Raw genomic sequence first — 19281 nt, forward strand, 5'->3', positions numbered from 1 at the left:
AGCTGACCAAAGGCAACAGGGAAAGTTACAGATCAATAAAAGCAACGGAAGAGAGAAGGTTCTGTGAACCCCGTAGAATTTATAATTTGTTCTCAAGTTCATCTGAGCCCCCAGAAGAGATCCTCAAATCTGCTTTTAGAGGCTGATAAGAGATCCATCCCAAAGCATAAAACATGGGTCCCTTCTGAGCCCTCCCCCAACTACTGTTAAATCATACATGTCCATTTCGTGTATAGAGGGCACCCATAATTGATGGGTTACAGAGAAATCATTATGATGGGTCAATTTTTGGTAAAATGGTTATGCTGGTAACCGCAGGAACTGATTTCTCTGGAGGGCACTGCAGACCCAGGAGCCAGCTTTGCTCTGAGGATGCTTGGAAGGAGGGTCCTGAATCCAATTGTGGTGTTTCAAGAGCACTTGAACTCTGACCTACTATTCCCTCTGACCCGGCTGCCCAGTCGCTATTTTCGTGATGCCAGTTCTGCTCCATTTCTTGGTCCTGAACTGTTTTGAGGGCTTCAGATATGGGTATTGGAGGCCCTGGCACCGAGACTCATGCATGCTGGTTGGTCCACATAGTCAAATAAGAAGAGCTTCATCTTCCTCAGCAGAGGGCCTTTCACCAGTAGTTGTGTCAGCTGGGTCGGAGGCCAACTATTGGGGTATGTTCATTTTCAGCACAAGTTGTTGACTTTGTATTCTGATGTCTTGAACTGGCTATAAGTAGTCCTCAACTTACATTAGTTCATCTAGTGACCATTCGAAATTACAACAGCACCAAAAAAACAAACTTATGAACATTTTTCACACTTACAACCAGTAGTAAAATCCAATTTTTTTTACTACGGGTTCTGTGAGTGTGGTTTGGTGAGTGTGGTGGGCGTGGTTGGTTTGGTGGGCGTGGCTTGGTGGGCGTGGCAGGGGAAAGATACTGCAAAATCTCCATTCCTACCCCACTCCAGGGGAAGGATACTGCAAAATCTCCATTCCCACCCCACTCCAGGGGAAGGATATTGCAAAATCTTCATTCCCACCCCACTCTGGCGCTAGCCAGAGATGGTATTTGCCGGTTCTCCGAACTGCTCAAAGTTTCCACTACCAGTTCTTCAGAATCTATCAGTACCTGCTGGATTTCAGCCCTGCTTACAATCATTACAGCATCCCCATGTCGTGTGTTTAAAATTCGGAAGCTTGGCAACTGACTCATATTTATGACTGTTGCAGTATCATGTGATTCCCTTTTGTGACACTCCGATAAGCAAAGCCAGATTCACTTAACAACCGTGTTACTAACTTAACAACTGAAGTGATTCACTTAACAACTGTCTTGCTTAGTAACAGAAATTTTGGGCTCAATTGTGGTTATAAGTTAAGGACTACTTGTATTTTCTTATTTTGATATTGGTTTTGTTTCTTACTTGTATATACTCTTCAATTTTTCTGCATATAACCAGAAAACCTGTTAGGGACTACATAGATATTCTAGATAAATAAATATCTGTTCACCCCTCCTTGAGATCCCAATCTAGATAGGGAAGCTACTCCTGCTACTGACCGCAACTCCTTCTGAAAATCAATATAGTCTCTGTCTTCATGAATAGCAGTCTGCCTGGCTTAGTCCAGTGGCCCAGGAATTTAAGAACTCCAGATCTCTTTGCTCTAACAACCTAAACATGGACTGGCTAATCTGTCTGTGGATAATTCCAGTCCCCATTCTTGTACTGCCTCCCCATTTGGGGCCTGGATTAAATCAGAGTAAGACCCTGTGGGAAGCAGCCCCTCAGGTTGGACTCATTAGGAGGAACCCTGTCAGAATGGCCCTTCCTAGGCCAGAGGGTTCCCAAGCATTCCCCAGGATGTCTACAATAGTTTCTTTCTCCTGGAGAGCTCAACTTCCCCTCTCTTGGGCTCAGAGACTTACAAGCCCTGTGTTTCACCTGCTCTTTGCTTAGTTTTTCCCAGGGTCTGGTCCAGAGGTGGTTTCAGCAGGTTCTGACCAGTTCTGGAGAACCAGTAGCGGAAATTTTGAGTAGTTCAGAGAACCGGTAGTAAAAATGCTGACTGGCCCCGCCCCCATCTATTCTCTGCCTCCTGAGTCCCAGCTGATTGGAGGAAATGGGGATTTTGCAGTACCCTTCCCCTGCCACGCCCACCAAGCCATGCCCCACCTACCAAGCCACACCCACAGAACCGGTAGTAAAAAAATTTGAAACCCACCCCTGGTCTGGTCAGGTCAGGTCGTCTGACTTCCTAGAGATAATTGTTCCCAAATTAGGTATATCTCGACTCCAAGAGTGTTTTGTTGAAAGGGAACACTGTCCTTGCAAAAAGACCAAGAAGGCAAAATCTGTTCTCCAGCATTGTGGGGAAAGTAACAGAGAATAAATTCCCATCTCCCTGTGCTTCCTCTTTCAGATTTTGCCAGAAGAAGGAAGGGGGTTATGGCTTTGTTATGGCCTTTGCCAAGTTTCCTTGCAGGTGTCCAATTGCAATAGCTTACCTGGATGCAACCTGCTGTATGGCTTTGGGTAAACACAAAGGAAATATAACTCCCAGTGAGGCTCACTGGTAATGATGGTGTCTTATTCTTCCATCTGTGCCTGACACAGAATCCCAACGAGTTCTTGATGTGGAATAAATAACTACCACTAAGACAGTTTTTGGAGTGGGAGGAAGAGACAAGGTGTTGGCCCTCCACAATATATATTTCTCTAGATATAATCCCTCTCCCCTGAGATTTACGCTCAAACACTCCACAGAGGCTGGGGGCAGATGGTCTCTCTTCAGGAGGGCAGGGATTAATTATTTTCTTCCAAGACAAACAAAAAGCCGCATTTAATTTTCAAAGGCAGAAATGATACGATTGAAATTGATTTTTGTCTATGTACATGCCAGTCTCACGGATGACAGTGTTCAACTTTCTCCCAATAGTTGGGAGACCAAACAATTGGGAGATGATAATATTCAAGGATACAACCCTGAACAACTTTCCCGTGCAGGGGTCTCTTGTGCTTCATCCCGCTGTGAACTGCAAGTAGTGTAGCAGTTCTGCCATTTCAGGAGAAATACTACCAGATTAGTTTATTACGATGAAAGTGATGTGCTCCACCTGTTCTCAAAGTGACACAAAAATAAACTAGCATAAAAGTTGGTGTCTCCATTGCCAATCTTCATCCTGCCTCTTTCTGAGTCTGTGGCCTTGTCCTAATGTGAATGTGTGAATGTGCCAATGATTGGCTTTCTCCCTTTGCTTTGCTGTCCCCCACCCCTGATAAAGAGGTTACCCACTGGTCAGAATATGGGGGTGGGGATGGGGCGCACTGGGACTCTGCCTGGGCTTCTCCAGGCTGCTTGCCTGCCTCTCTGGCCACATACCCTCATGTCCACCAGCTAGCTCCTGGAGAGTAGGAGAACTGCAGCTGACCATTTGGGGGTGTGGGAGGAATGGACTGAAAGAGAGAATGCTATAAAGCATTATGCAGCGGTATACAAGAATAAGGGCTATTGCTATTGCTGTCACCCAAGATCAGCTAGGTACTATTGATTTTAAGAAATGTTAAAGACAGTTTTTATGAACATCTCCCTTCTTCAAGCGTTCCAGAGAAATCAAAAGCTCTTTTGTGCCATTTTGGAAGTCCCTAATCAAGATACTGATCCTTTTACATTCAACCAACACAATCCTTCCGCCTGTCTTTTATAGAACAAATTATGAACCTACACTGACCTCTAGTGGAGCTCTTTGAAGTGCAGCTCTTCCCTTGTATACAAGTGGGCCATTCACTCAGTGTCCTCCATTTCAAGAGCCATACCTGTCTTATCAAAAAGGCTTCATGCCCCACCCCCTCCATTAAAAGACAACAATTGCTGCAAAAGCTGTTGCATCCAAGGGAAGATTGTGGCCATCTCTGTTACAGAATATTGGGGTTTCCTTTAGTTTAGGAATGATGAGAAAAGGGGAGCCTGACCCTTCGCTCACTTCCCAGATCCTGTATGCTCCTGTTCCACTTAAGTCTCACTTGGAGCAGCCAAATATGCCACATGTGAACAGCATGGATACCCTATTGGCCAACGACTGATTCATGGCTAGGGAGCATTGGGTTCTTGATAAGTTGTGCTATGACTGAGAGCCAGGAGAAAGGTGGTGGTGGGGGGCTCACTAGCTTCCATCATCCCCACATTCAGCACTTTGAAACTGGCCTGGTCAGAAAACAGAAGCCCCAATAATAACTGGAACTCTGTGGTTGCACAGAATCTTAACATCCTAGGAGTGTTTCTCCCTTCTGCCCTCTTGGTCAAGACAGAGCAAGTTGAGTTTTGCCTGAGGAGCCCAGCTGGGTCCCAAAGGTCCACCCACCCTCTTCCTGCCCTCTCCTGACTAGGAGGTGTTTCTTTTACCAAAGGTGTGGGGGGAGCACCAAAGCTACAGGAGAAAGCCAACCATTAGGACCCAGAAACAGGCTAAGGGACAGGATAGTGATTGGCAATGGGGACACTAACTTTTATGCAGGTCTATTTTTGTGCCAACTCAAAGATGGCAGAGGAAGCACCTGGATTCAGTCCTGGAGAAAGGCCAAAAGAAAGAGATGGCAAGCAGAGATCCTGGCTGAATCACCCCCCCCCCTCTCTGTGTGACTGCCCATGAAATCAAGCCTGCCCCATTAAGATGGCATCAAAGGCCACAGCAGGTGTTGGGGTTCTGATATAATCCCCACAGCTCAGACCTTTGGAGGATGGAAATAGTCTTCTGGCCCAAGGCTCTTTCAAGAATTGTAGCATACAGAATACCCGTCTCCACCTTCACACACACATCCTCCCGCCTCCTTCGGGGAAACTTGCTGCCCCTTTCAACTCTTCTGCTTTCATCCATGGAAGGAAAGCCGGTCCGGCCATCCTCAACCCGGAACTCTGCTCTTGGACCGCTGAGGGGAAACCCCCCCTGCCCCCCCCCCATACACACAGGCCGCCGGCCTCTTCTGGTTGGCAGCTCTTTCCCCAAACCAAGCGCAGCTAAAGAACGGAAAGCCCCCGCTTCTTCATGCCCGTCGGCCGGGACCCCACATCCCGCTCCCCTTATCGGAGAGCAGGCCTCAGTCGGAGAAACGTCGCAGCTGCCGCCCGCTTGGGATGGCCACAATGATCAAGCGGAGCCGGTTTTCTCAGGCTAAAACCCGACTTGGGAGGCGGCGCTTTTATTTCATGGCCAGAGGCGGTACGGCGGCAGCCAAGCGCAGCTTTAGGCTCGTCGCTTCCCCGGACGCGCGGCCGGAGACGCTTCCCATTGAGCCTTCCGAGCAACTGCGCGGTCCGCAGCCTCTCATTTCCGGCAGGGAAGAGGCATAGCAGCCGCCACTGGTGCTAAAGCCGCCGGCTAGGCCGCCCGCACTCCCTGGCCCCCTCCGGAGGCCCGCAGAAAGGTGCGCTGGACAGAGCCGGCCTCACAGTTCGTTCACTTCGCCGGGTCTGGAGAGACAGAGTGGGGGGAGGGGAAAGCAGGCGGAGATCAGGAAAGTCCCCGGGCCCGGGAATCTTGGATGATGGGGCCAGGGGTACTCACCGTCGCTGCTGCTTCCCTCCGCAGCGGAACCGCCGACCTACAACGAAAGAACTTGGTGAAACCTGGAGCCCCCGGGACGGGCAGCTATTGGGGGTTCAGCCGGACCGCCCCGATGTCCTCCCTGCCGCCTGCTCCCGAGAGCTGAAGCGTAACCCCGAAACCGGAGAAGACGGGGACAGCGGTTCTTTTTTCCTCGGAAGAAGGGGCGAGCCAGGCACTCTCGCCCAATTTCCTGGGTCCCGGGAAAGGTCGCCAGAACCTCCCCCTCGCCCCCTCCCGCCCCGCCGCTTACTGAAGAGTATGGCGAGCCCTATCAGGAAGGCCGCCACGGCGAAGATGAGCCCCCCGCGGCGGATGGTCTCGTAGTCTGGGGAGAGAAGGAGCGCTCAGCATACACGGAGGCTGAGCCTGCGGTGGGGGGAGTGCGGGGGAGAGGTGGGGCGGCCACAGAGTTTACCTCTGGTTGCGACGGGGCAAGGACCCCGCGCTAAAATTGCAGGCGACTGGCTGCCCCTCCTGCATGCCCCGGCTGGTTACTTACCAAACAAGCCGTGAATCAAACTCGCGGGGAGGGGAAGGACAGGGCGTGGATCTGAGCGGCAAGGTGAGGCGAGACTCCGCCAAGGCTTAAGGAAGGTGGCCAAAGACTCGCTAGTCCTCGGAGACCGCGGCTTGGAAAGCGGGAGGGGTGTGGGGGCGTCCTTTTTAATGGTTTTTTAATTGTGTCGGAGTGTGTTCCCATATTATTGATCTGTCTATTGTAAACATGTTTTACTGTGTTTTGCTCAAAGGGAAGCGATATAGAAATGAAACGAAATCAATATTTTGGGAAGGGACAAGTCTTAGAGGTGCTCGCTCTCGTCTCAGTTCCGTTCTTATTATTCATAGTATAATCCCTCGGAGATCTTTCGTAGACGGCTTAGTATTAACTGACCGTAGTCCGGGCAGTGCAAGGCCGCCTCCCCTTTCTCTGGAGCCCCTGCCAGGGCGGCAGCGGAGGCGGCCAATTCCCTCCACCGCCCGATTCTGGGCTCAGCCCTTTCGCCACTTCTTACCGTAAGAAAATATGGCTTTCTCGGTCTCTGGCAGATTTTCTGGCGGGAACGGGGGGAGAGAAAAGAAACCAAATCAGAAGCCGGGTAGTCGCGGGGCTGCGTTTCCGAGGACGAGACGCTGCGACCGGGGCTCCGGAGCCTTTCGCATTCGGCATCCCAAACTTTCCAGCCGGCCGGTGGAGCAACTGCGAAACTGCTGGCTACGCTGTCCACCCCACGGAGGACCCCAGCCGAGGAAAGATGGTGCCCGGAGGCACTCGGAAGACCACGCAGATGCCCTCGGCCTGAAATCGGCCACCCGCGCCCCGTGCGTGCGGCAAGTACAAGAAAAGACCCACTTGCCACATCGGTGGGGGAGAAAGGAAGCGGTCCCATCGCGCCACCTGCTGGTTTTGCCCGCGTCCCTTGGGAGCGCTCAGACCTTCTACGGAAAGGACTGGAGAGCAACTGCGCGGGGCAATAAATAGAGGGCCCGCAGGACCCCCTCCCGTGTCTGATGGGGACGCCTCTTCTGGGGTTTTTCCAGCTCTCCAACGCTCCCTCCTCACCTCTGCCCCAGGGCTAGTGCCCCCTGTGAGCAGAATCTGGGCCTGCCTTTCCAAGGCAGAGTCACGGTCGCATTTGGCCGGCTCGGCCCTCCAAGTGGGCTGGATCAGAAGATCGGAGTTACACTCTCCTCTGGCTTTCTGTTGGAGGAAATGGGAGGGGGGCTGGTGGAAGGGGTATTTTTTCTCCAGCTGTGAAGAACCTGGACCACCTACCCTTTTCCAGCCTGTCTGGCTCCGATATGGACTGTCAGAGCAGCCATGACCACACACACCCATTGTAATGGGGAGCACGGAGGACAAATACCTCATGAAACATTAACCAGCTGCCCGTAATGTTTATCCCAGTCACAAGGCAAAGCCTGGGGGAGGCTGCCCTCCTTTGGAAGGGCTCAGTCTCCTTGAAAACAAGGCACAGGTGAAGGCCTGGACCACCCAAGGCTCCCCACTCTGCTCTGCTCCATCCTGCTGCTGCTCCCATGGAATGGTGGCTGCCCCAGAATTGGCATCAGAGTTACAGGAGAGGCTCAGCTATGGTGGAGGTAAATTAGAGGTCCAGTTGGGGTAGGAGAGACCTCCGGCCACTTTTGCCTGCCACCATCCACTCCCAAATGAGCAGATGGCTCAGTCCTGGTCTTTGGACACAGGTCTTTCTGCCTGCATTGAGCTGATCTGTTCCTCACAGACTGGAGGTACTGAAGCCCACCTTCTTTTGGGGAGCTTCTCCCCCCTCCCCATGGTATCACATTGCAGCAGTCTCCATCCGGACTGGTCTCCCTGTCAATGAAGCACATGGAGTACTCCAAAGCCAAACAGCTGGAGCTGTCTCCCATCCCAGAAGCAAAGTGTGTTCTCTCTCTCTCTCTCTCTCCCCCTCCTTCCCTCCCGCTCTCATAGAGAATGAGGCAGCCAGAGGGATGGACTGGCAGAGTCAGCCGTTGCACTGTCCTTGGAGCTTCCCTCTTGGTTGGCCTTTTCTGGGGGTCCTTCAGAAGCAAGGTCCTGAGCAAGGCTCCTATTCCAATGGAAGGTTTTGTGGCACTAGCTTGTGGCTTTCAATGTTTGCTGTAGCATGCAGAAAGGCTTAAAACAATCAGCTGTAAAATTTGTGGGGTCCAAGCACAGGTGCCGTTGCAAAGTCTTTCCCTAGCAACCAAGTCATGTGGCTTTTGAAGTTCTCCAACGTGTTTATTTTTCCATTGGTTGTGATCCCCTGAAACATCTGCAATAATCCACCTATATCTTTCAGATGCCAGAAAATGCTTTTTGATGTCTGGCTGCTGCTCTGACATTACAGGGAAATCCCTAAAGGAGACTAACGCAACCTGCACCCCAGGAAGCCAAGTTGAGGGATTTCCCCAAGGTCAACCAGAAACGCCCTCTGATGGCTCTCTGGCCATCAACCCATTCAGCGGAACGACCTCCTTGGGGTCCTTTCTTGGCTGCCCACTTGACATTCCAATGGTGGAGATTCCACTCAAGAGGCCACACCCCCAGGAAGGGGCATTTACCACCCTGCCTTCTTTTCAGCACACTTGAGTCACAGGCAGGAAATCTCCCCCGCCACCTCATCCCCCCACCCTGTATTTTGTTCAGATTTTGTGGGATTGTGCTCTCTGATGACATCCCATCTGAAGGGGACAGCAGCCCTCCCCAAAGGCCACATCACCTAAGTTGGCCAGACATAAACAGCTGCTGCTTCCCAACTTTTGTGACTGGCAACTGGGGCTGCCCCCTACTTGCAAATCTCACTATTTGTTCAGCCTTTCTTGATGATAGAAGAGACAGAGAGAGAGGGGGGGGTATGATGGATGACAGAGATTGGATGGATGGATGATGGGTGGGAGGGAGAGAGAGAGGGGAGGGGGGAGAGGGAGAGAAAGAGAAATAGAGAACCAATGCATTTTTCCTTTGCAAACAGGAAAAGGGCATGGGCTGAAGGGACCACGGGCACTGGAAGTGCAGGAAACCCAACTCCTCCTTATTCACAGAGCCCTCCTAAGGACCCCTCATACATTGCAGGAGAACACTGAGGCACTGAAATAGAAACAATATTTTATTTGATGCTTCTCTTACAGCACAAACATGTGGGAGTCCTTTATCATAGCCACACAGTAGGAGAGCCTACACCAAGTGAATGCACAACCATGGCTTGGGTTTTGGAGTTACATTTGTACACAGATGTTTTCAATGGTTGTTACCTACTGCACATTACAGAGACAATAGAGTCACATGGCAATACAGAAGGTGTGGCAACCACAGCAAAGACAAGACTGGGGAGGGGGAGGAAGAGAAAGGGTTGGCTCCTCTTCTGCTCTCCTCAACTGGCAGCATCTGATCAGGTGGCTGCATAAGATGAGAAGTAACCAGGGGAGCCTTCTGCATTTGGGGGTGGGTGGGTTCTAGGGCTGGGGAAGACGGCATTAAGGTCAGGCCAAACCCACTTCCCACCTTCATCTGGAAGAGCCTTTGCTCCTCTCTGGCCTTCCAATGGAAACCATCTTGGAACTGAACTTCTCATGCTTTCCTGTTCTGAATTCTGTTGCCAATTCTGCCAAGCACTTTAGAGTTAAGAATCCAAGGGCACCCAAAATCTTGCAGGATATTGTGTTGCAACATGCAGAGGTGTGAACTTGGCAGAACTAATGCCCTATCCCAATTAAGTCAATGGTAACAGGAATCACCTCACCCCACTCTATGAAGGCCTTGCAAAAAAGTTAATACCTGCCCCCCCATCCCCCCTGTCAGCAGATCTCCACCCCAGGAAAAAGGTACCCTGCCAAACTACCCTCTTCACCTCCTGGGGAGCCAAGTGAAGACTTCCAAGAAGAGCCCCTCCCATTCCAGCTTCTTTCCTGGCCCTGTGGCTGGCTGGCCTGAGGGACACCAGGCACGGCCCATTATGGCCTTGCTGACAAGCAGCTTCTGGAGGGACCAGACTCCACCTGGCAAGAAGAAGGGCCAGAGGGCGAGGGGAGGGGGGCCGCTACTGCCAAGATTGAACACCATCAAGATGCCAAACTCCCTTTCCTCAGTCCAGTCCTTGTTTCGGCTTGGGGGGGGCAGCCACAGCCTTTGTGCACATCAAGGCAGAGCTGGCCCAGTCTTCACCTGGGAGGGTCAGAATATCAAACAAGCATGGGGGAGGAGAGGGGGGGGGTTACAGAGGAAACAGTTGCACAAGGACGACATCAAGGCCACGACCATGTAAATGACAGGTGAACATTATGCAATCAGACAAGGATTTGGTGGGGAATAGTTAAGTAGAGGGCTGATTTTCCAGGGCAGAGGCCAACATGGACACCAAAATGTCAACATTCCCTTAGAGGACCAGGGGGCATCACCTCCATGTCCCTTCATCTGGTTTGCATTTGGAATTTATCGATCCAGGGTCAGCTCTCCTTTGCTGAAGAAGAGAAGGAGATAGTGGCAAAAGAGAAAGACCCCCTGCAGCACATGAAGGTACATCTGGTTTAAAACCACATTTAAAACAACAAGAGCCCCATTTTACAAAGGCTCACCAACTGTAGCCATTCTTGAGAGAAAGCCAAGATCACTTTTCATGCAAATTTCCCAAAAGGTTCAGGCTTCTTTGTCCATCCTGTTTTTTCAGTCAGCTGCTCTTCTCTCCTTCCCAGGACAGTCCCTGAATTTTCAGTTTGGCAAGATTTGCTCGTTTCTGCCATTCAACATGCCCACCCACCCACCCACCCACCCACACATACACTCTCTTCCCTTTCTGAAAACTCACCTGCACACCTTCACTTCAGTTCTCTGCTTTCTCTGGTGCTGCTGGAGCCGCTGCAAAAAACCACCTTTGATGCTTTTCTCTCCCATGGATCAAGTTCCCATGGCCCATACAGGAGGGCTGCTCTGCTGGACCTGGTCCCTCCCTCCCAGCCACAGGAAAGGGGAAGCTCCCTCCAGGAGGCCAGACCACCCTCTGTGCAGACGAAGCACACTATGCAGGCTCCTCTCCTGTTCCAGTGGCACTGAGGGCAGGGCACAAACACGGTGGGGGCAGGGAAGAAAGGTGGAAGACTGAATGGGCCCCACAAACCCTTTGCCCCCTTCTGGGGCCATAAAATCTCCCCCTGAATGAGGGCAGGGCCTAGCCAAGCCTTACCGTTTGAAGCAATCAGGTTCTCAGCCTGCACTTCCTCATCACCAGGAGCCCTGCAGAACAAGAGCAGACAGGAGGCGTCACCGCCTTCCCACTTCCCAGAGGGGGCAATGGGTTAGGGTTAGGGCTAGGGCTAGGGCTAGGGCTAGGGCTAGGGCTCAGGTTAGGGCTAAGGTTCGGGCTCAAGTTAGGGCTAGAGCTAGGGTTCGGGTTTGGGTTCAGGTTCGGGCTAGGGTTAGGGCCAGGGTTAGGGCTAGGGCTAGCCTAGGGCCAGGGCTAGGCTAGGCTAGGGCTAGGGCTAGGGCTAGGGCTAGGGCTAGGGCTCAGGTTAGGGCTAAGGTTCGGGCTCAAGTTAGGGCTAGAGCTAGGGTTCGGGTTTGGGTTCAGGTTCGGGCTAGGGTTAGGGCCAGGGTTAGGGCTAGGGCTAGGCCTAGGGCCAGGGTTAGGGCTAGAGCTAGGGTTCGGGCTAGGGTTAGGGTTCAGGCTAGGGCTGGGGCTAGGGCTAGGGCTAGGGACAGGATTAGGGCTAGAGCTAGGGTTCAGGCTAGGGCTAGGGCTAGGGCTAGGGCTAGGGCTAGGGCTAGGGCTAGGGCTAGGGCTAGGGCTAGGGCTAGGGCTAGGGCTAGGGCTAGGGCTAGGGCTAGGGCTAGGGCTAGGGCTAGGGCTAGGGCTAGGGTTAGGGTTAGGAGGGAAGGACAGCCAGGAAGCAAAGCCTCCTCACCTACCTGGCCTTTGTGTTGAAGCTGCACCTGCATCGCCTGCCTGGGGGTAAAGACATGGCAACGTGAGGCAAAAGGAGATGGCTCTGGGTGGGGGACATTGGAGAAGCCTTGTCTGCCATGACTCTCCGGGTGTCATGGGTGGCAACTCCAATAATAAAATTCCACCAATGGAACCTTGACAATGGGTACATCTCCCACCATGGCAGAGCAGGCCAGATGCTGAGCTGGAGGGGGGACTTGACAAAGCAGCTGCCTTGTGCACAAACTACTGGCCTTCCTCTTCACTGCTGTCCACTGCTTCCTGTTTCAATCTCTTTCTTTTGGTGTGGACAGAGAGGGTGATGAAAACTCTATTGCCTGGGGCACCTTTCCTGCCACAGCCTCAGCTTGGCCGGAATACGCAGGGAAGGCAGGCCATCGCCACTTGGCTTCCTTTCCTGCACCAGGGAAACTGGGGCTCTTGGCAAATAGCATTCCTGCCCTTAATCCAGAGTTCACTTACTCAGAATGAGCAGGATCCCGAGTGTGAAGAAAACCACGGCAAAGGTCAGGCCGCCAATCCGCAGGGTCTGGTAGTCTGGAGGGGAATGGGGAAGACCAAAGGGAAGTGAGGTTGCAGCAATGCTCAGAAATATTGGAGAGGGTCAGATAAAGGTGTTTGTGTCTCACCGTAGTTGAAGGGATCCTTTTCTTTCTCTTGCTCAGTTGCTGGAAAGAGCAAACAAAACATCCATAATGTGGCAGTTCTGTGGGCAGTGCAAGAGGGGAGCCAAGTCCTCCTCCTCCTCCTCTGCATGTGCCAAGAAACGCAGCCAGAGAGGACCAGATTCTGGACCTCAACCTCTGTCCTGACTTCACAGTGCATGCAAGGAAACCACCCAAATCTATCCCTCCCCAGCAGTTGCCACAAGAGTAGACTGAGGCACAGACCCTGGAGGGACATACCCCCCTCAAGCTATACATACCCTCTGCCAAGATCACTGGAACTAGGAAAGAGCAGAGAAAAAGCAGGCTGCCTCCCATCATGGCTGTGCTGCAGGAGACAGAAAGAGGGCACATCAGGCAGCCCCAGGGACCCGTTTCCTGGTGACCCAGGGGAGGAGAAAAGTCTACTCAGGGATCCTGGGCTCAGAATATCAGGGGGACTTTCCAAAACCACCTCACAATCCAGCTGCACTTGGCATGTGGGGACCGTGTTTTGGATCCCCACGTGCAGAACTGTGATTTCCTGTCCGCACAGCTCACTTCTCAATAATCTCCTCTTGCTAAGAAACCAGCCTGGCTGGATCCTGACAAGATGGACTGGTTTGCAGCTCAGGCCAAGGGAAGCCTGTTGCCCAAGCTCTCTGGCAGAGAATCCCTGGTCCAGGGAAACCCCTGACTTTCTTCTGTTGTTCATGTGGGTCACATACTGGAGACCAGGGCATCTCCACCACCAGCCACCTTTTCTCACTTTGCCTCAACCCATAGAAGTCTCCTGGCTCAGCAAGGCAGGGAACCAAATCTGAGCCACCGTCCCTTCCCCCACCTCCAAAGAGATTCCTACACAGAGAGAGGCATCCTCCAGAGGACACCTCTCTCCAGACCCAGGTCACTTCTCAGCTCAGCAAGCAGCACATTCTGCTCCTCCAGCTGCCTGCCTACCTCCCTCTGGATCCCCACCCAAAATACAGGGCAGAGCTCAGCACAGCTACTGCTGCAAGACAACCAAGAAAGGGGCAGCACAAGGACCCTCGTGTGCTGCAGCAAGGCCTTCCCAAAGGGCACCCAGCCCAAAGGCAATTGTTGTCAAACCCCCCACACACACACACACACAGCTCACTTCAGGGATTGCCTGAAAAGTCTGACTGCTTGTGTCCTTGGCCTCCAATAAGTGTTCTCTGTGTAATGGGCCTGAACAGGCAGTAGCTCTCGGGCACATTCCATAGGTAGTTATGGGGAACCCACCAACAACCTTCAATTGCCTCAATCTGACCCACCCTTCCCTATTACCAGGCCCCTACAGCACAAGGGTTAGCAAGCAATGCAATATTTTGCATAGATCAATAAAGGAAAATAGTTGCAGCTCAGGGGTGAAATGAGGGGGTTTGGGCACTCTCTGAGCTCAGCTGTTTTCTTGCAGATGTTTCATTACTCAAACTAGGTAACATCATCGGTGCTAGTAAGGAGTGGTATTTGCCCAGTTTATGTTCTACTGCAGGGGTGTCAAACTCGCATTGTCACAGCAGCATCACGTGACCTATCAGGACTTTTTCCCTTTGCTAAACCAGGTGGGGGTGGGGCCAGTACGACATATCCAGCCTGCGGGCCACGAGTTTGACACCCCTGTTCTGTTAGTGTTCTGTTAGTGGGAAAAGTCTTATGAGATTGTTTGGTTGGGCTGTTTATGATTGGTTGGTTTGTTTGATAATTTCTTGATTGGGGTATTGTTTACTTGATTGTTAGTCTGATGTTAATCTTGGAATTAATCCATGCTCATCTGGATGTTGATTGCTGGCAGAGAGGCTCTTCCAAAATGGCACAAAGGAGTGGGTGAACGTTTGATTGCTCTGGAACATTTCATCAGGGGAGATGTTAATAAAAGTAGTCTTTAAAATTCATTAAAATCAATAATACCTAACTGACCTTGAGTGATACCAATAGCAATAGCACTTAAACTTGTACACAGTGGTTTACAGCACTCTCTGGGTGGTTTACAGAGCCAGCCTATTCACCTCCAACAGTCTGAATCCCCATTTTACAGACCTCGGAAGGATGGAAGGCTGAGCCAATCTTGCGCCCCATCAGGATTGAACTCCAGGCTGTGGGCAGAGTTTGCCTGCAATACTGCATATCTAACCACAGCGTACCCAGGGATCCACCCTGCCAGGCTGCTGCTGTTTTCCTTCCAGAAACCTTGGAGGAATCATGAAAGTTTTGCATTATTGCAGTTTCTAGCAGAAAACAGGGAATGCTTCTTTAAAACATGATTGCCACAAAAGCTAAAATTTTCCGAGGATGTTATTTATTTCTTGTTTGTCAGTTTTAGGTACCATCCATCTCAGTTTCAAATTTTTTAACACAATACATTATTAAATTTTGGAATTTGCTATCATGAGATGTGACGCTGGGTAAGTTTCTCTAGCATTAAAAAAGGATTGACTGATTCATGAAAGTCCCTGGATCACTGAGTATTGACCTAGAGTGGCATTTCTGAACCCCAGCAACTTTCAACTCTTGGCTGGGGAATTCCTGGCATTGAAGTCCATCTATCTTAAAATTGCCCGGGTTGAGGAAAACTGACCTAAAGTATTTTCCTGGGGGCTGCAAAGCTTCCTGGGAGCACTGGTTGATGGACTCCATGAGCCAGATGTCCAATCCAGGAAAGTGCGACTTCTGTTCTGATGTTCATCTCAGCCTCAAAACGGCTCCCAGCAAGTAGGAACAGCTCAGCCACAACCAAACATTTGGGGACCCTTTACGGTAATCCTTGAGAACCCCCAGACCTTCATCAGCATCTTATTACAGGTAGTCGTCACTTAAAAACCCTGGTGGGACCAGCAACTCTAATAAAGTCTGTTTGTTTTTGAACTGATAGCGTTTACTACTACCTACTTGGGCCTGGGTCACAACACTTCACAGTCTTTGCTGGAAAAAGTATATAAAGCCCTAAGATAATCCACACTCTGTTATGGGGGTAAATTGGGTTAGTGATTCTACTCAATGACAGTCAGATGTGAGTCCGAGGGCTTCACCCCCTATAAAACCCCCTATATTTCCAACACTGATTGCCACCATCAGAGTCTGTTCCTCAGAACACAGATGCAGGGGAAGTGAAATTGTCGTGTCCCACTCCTCCGCTGACAGCCGGGTCAGGGAAATCCGAATCAGGCTTGCCTCTGCAGCTCTGCCCAAAGTCCTAGCAAAGTCCTCAGAGCAGGCAGAAGACCAGAAAGTGACTTCAGCAAGATAAGTTCGACTTTGCCTGACTCAGAGACTGCCAGAAAGCAGATCCTTTATATAGGCCATGGGGTGTGGCTCCATGACTCAGCACTCATTAAGGCCTGCCCCTCCCTTCCTTCTGTTGCCTCCGCCTATCCAGTCTTCTGATGCGAGGGTCACTCCAATCAGCAGCTGTTGGAAATAAACCTTCCTCAGGCTCACATGCTGTGGAGGAGGGGGAGGGGTCTAGCTGCTCCGTTTGCCTGGGCATGGAGCCAGGGCTGGGGCCGGGGGGTGCTCCCTCCTCTGCAGCTTGTCTGGGCATGGAGCCAGGGCTGGGACCGGGAGGTGCCCCCTCCTCTTCAGCTTGTCTGGGCATGGAGCCAGGACTGGGGCCGGGAGGCATACATTCCTCCGTGTTCGGGAGCAGATAAGAAGGCCCCGGCTGCTGTGAGAGCGGGCAAGACACAACAGAAATCCTCCGTGGATTGCCACCAGTTCACTGCCTGTGCATGCACAGTACGCATGTGCAGCGCGCACCAAAAGCACGCTGCACTTGCCGCATGCGCAGTGCACACCTAATGCACACTGCATACGCATGCAGTGCACACCAAATGCTTCACATGGGAAAAGGAGGCTTACAACAAGGTAAGTAGAACAGTGAGGGGGAGGGACAGCTGTGCCGTGCAATTTATATTTGCTAGAAATCAGGATTTCTTGCTTTCTAGCGAATGTAAATCGCGAGGTACAGCTGATCATCAAAAATACCTGTTTGGAAAAACTGGCAGCTTTTTTTTATTACCGGTTCACCTGAACTGGTGTGAACTGGTAGCATTTTACCCCTGCTCTGCAGATCCCAGGGAAAGGTCTGGCAATGCTCAACAGTCTAGAAAGGGAAACAGAGTAAATCCTAAGGACTTTGGCCTTTATCAATTCATGGTCAGGGAAACAGTGCTCAAATTGAGAAAATCAGGAATAGACCTCCCCCCCCCCCAAAAAAAAAAAAAGATCACCTAAGAGCAAAGCATACAATAACCCAGAGGCTGCAAAAAACCCAACGGTAACAGTAAAGCATTTGCAGGCCAGGCTTGCCTTCTCCACTAATCCTGGCCATGAGTTCACCATCAAAGAAACGAGAGTTGTGTGCCCAGGAGGAAGCCAGGGAGGAAACAATGCTTTCCACAAAACAACCATCTCAAATTGAAGACCACAATGCTCTGTGGACAAACAGGATGGAAGTGGAACTTTTTTATGTTAGGGAAAAACGAAACAACGCAATCCAGCAAAGAAGCTCATCCCAACAGTGAACTGTCACAATAGGGCCTCTTTGCAGTCTCTCGTCCCAATTGGCTCACAATCCTAGAGATCATGGATTTGGAGTTGCGCCAAGAAATTCTGTAACACAATTTTTGGTTCACTGTCCACGAGAGGAAGTTTAAATATATGTGGGGCATAAAGCATGACAATAAACTTAAACACACAAGTAATTACAATGGAGTGACTGAAGCAGAAGAAATTTGTTTTGAAAAGGCTAAGTCAAAGCCCTGACCTTCACCTCAATGAGCTGCTGTTACATAGCCTGAAGCAGGCAGTTCATGCAAAACAGTGAAGGCATGGCCATGGCCAAAGTTTCCAACTGTTATCTAGAAGTGTTGGCGAACCTGTGGCACGCAGCGCGCTCTCTGTGGGCATATGAGCTGTTGCCCCAGTTCAGCTCTGCCCTGCATATGCATGCCTCCTGCCAGCCAGCTGGTCGGGTCTCTGCCGTACATGCACAGGGGGCAGGGAGTGGGGGGGCTGCGCACACATGCACAGGGGGGTGGAGCACTTGCAGGGGTGGGATGCATGCGTGGGGGTGCATGCACATTGCATTTTGGGAGTTCGGGCATGGCGCTTCGGGCAAACAGTCCAGAAAAGGTTAGCCATCACTGATCTAGAATCTGTTTCAGGAAGACCAAGATGAAGTTATCATCTTGTAGAGCCACAGGAGATGACACTTGGTCAATTAAAGGTAAATTCAGGTGAAAGTGCTCCAAAATCTTCTACAGAAGTTTCTGACGAAACTTGAACTAGAAAAAGGATGAGCATATGAAGAGATAAATGTGATTTTGTAAGTACCACAAAGACTTACAAAATGGAAGAAGCGGGGGGGGGGGTAGAGATGGGTGCACTTGCAAGGAAATCTATTCATCTCAGAGCAGGAAGCCCTCCATTCTGTCCCTGACCAAACAGCCCTCTTAAGCCGGTGCATAACACCACCACCAAGCAGATTAAAAATCTGTTGTGCAGTTGGCATTAACTATGGCACGCATGCAGCTATTCCAAAACCAGGAGATTGATCAACCTGGTGGAGGCACCCTTCCCCTCAAAGGAGCTGCCGTCTGGCAGGCTGTGCTGCAGAGGTCAGCAGCTAGGAGACCTCCTCCCTGCCCTGGAGCCTCCTGAAGGGACAGCACTGTCAGGTTCTGACCACAAGCCTTCCCTCCCCTTCCTTTGGCCAAGAGGGGTCCGAATCATACTGTGCTTTCAAGAATTATGGCAGCTGGTGGGCTGCGGGTCCTCTGAGCAGATAAAGAGGGCAGAGTTCACATCTGAAGCAAGTGCATCTCTCACCGCTCTCTCAGCATTATTCCAAGGCAGGAGGGCAAGTGTGGGAAATCTCCCTGTGCTGCCCCACAGCCATTTCCGTGGGTGGAGACCAAGAGAGTCTCAAGAGGATGTCAGAATCTCACCCGTTCTCTCTCTTAAGGATGCCAACTGCCCTTCAGGTTGTGATTTTGCAATAACAACACACACACCCCGTAGATGTTTGCAAGGCCACCTGCATAGGTGGAAGTGAGGGAGTTCCGGGCCGGGGCGACCTTGAGAGCTTCTCCCACACCCTCCAGGCGCCCTTTGCGCCCCTTGAAGGGCGGCGCTTATGGCGAGGATGCACGCCTGCCCTTCCTTCGCTTTCATTCCGGAGGCCGACGAAACCACCCGCCCGTTTCTGGTTAGGCATCCAAGCCAACTGCCTGGTGGGCGACCCGCGCCACGGCTGCTTCCCAGCGGTTGGGAGGAGGAAGGGGGACGGAGACGGTGATTCTTTTCCAAATATAGAAGAGACCTGACCTAAAAGCCCGACGCAGCCCAGCATGGCCAACATTGCGCCTGCGCAACGCTGGGAAGGGGCTGCGCGAGATGGTTTGCGCGTGAAGGCGGCGGCTCCGCCCCGCCCCGCCCTCAATCGCAGGGCTGGTAAACAAAGCGCGCCCCGCCCGGCACAGAGCCCGCCGCCCCTCCCGAAAGCAAGCTAGGTGCTCCGGGAGTGCTGGCACAGGGGCCGCGGGCCGAGAGTAGCCGCCTCCCCAGGGCCGAA

The 19281-nt window shown here is 51.7% G+C and overlaps 1 protein-coding gene across 1 annotated transcript; it reads right to left on the bottom strand.

Annotated features, from left to right (window-relative positions):
• Window positions 1–5146: 5146 nt before the first annotated feature.
• On the bottom strand, window positions 5147–18649 carry FXYD6 (FXYD domain containing ion transport regulator 6). The gene is made up of 13 exons (XM_058194653.1): window positions 15286–18649; window positions 12968–13035; window positions 12672–12710; window positions 12505–12579; window positions 12006–12042; window positions 11284–11333; window positions 9955–10102; window positions 7283–7298; window positions 6951–7173; window positions 6613–6651; window positions 5850–5924; window positions 5558–5594; window positions 5147–5463 (listed from the first exon to the last, which is right to left on the bottom strand). The coding sequence occupies exons 1-13, from the start codon at window positions 15342–15344 to the stop codon at window positions 5439–5441; spliced, it is 891 nt and encodes a 296-aa protein (XP_058050636.1). The 5' UTR covers window positions 15345–18649; the 3' UTR covers window positions 5147–5438.
• Between the last annotated feature and the right edge of the window lie 632 nt (window positions 18650–19281).

Source organism: Ahaetulla prasina, chromosome 9 (genome assembly GCF_028640845.1).
Source record: "Ahaetulla prasina isolate Xishuangbanna chromosome 9, ASM2864084v1, whole genome shotgun sequence".
NCBI classification, from domain to species: domain Eukaryota; kingdom Metazoa; phylum Chordata; class Lepidosauria; order Squamata; family Colubridae; genus Ahaetulla; species Ahaetulla prasina.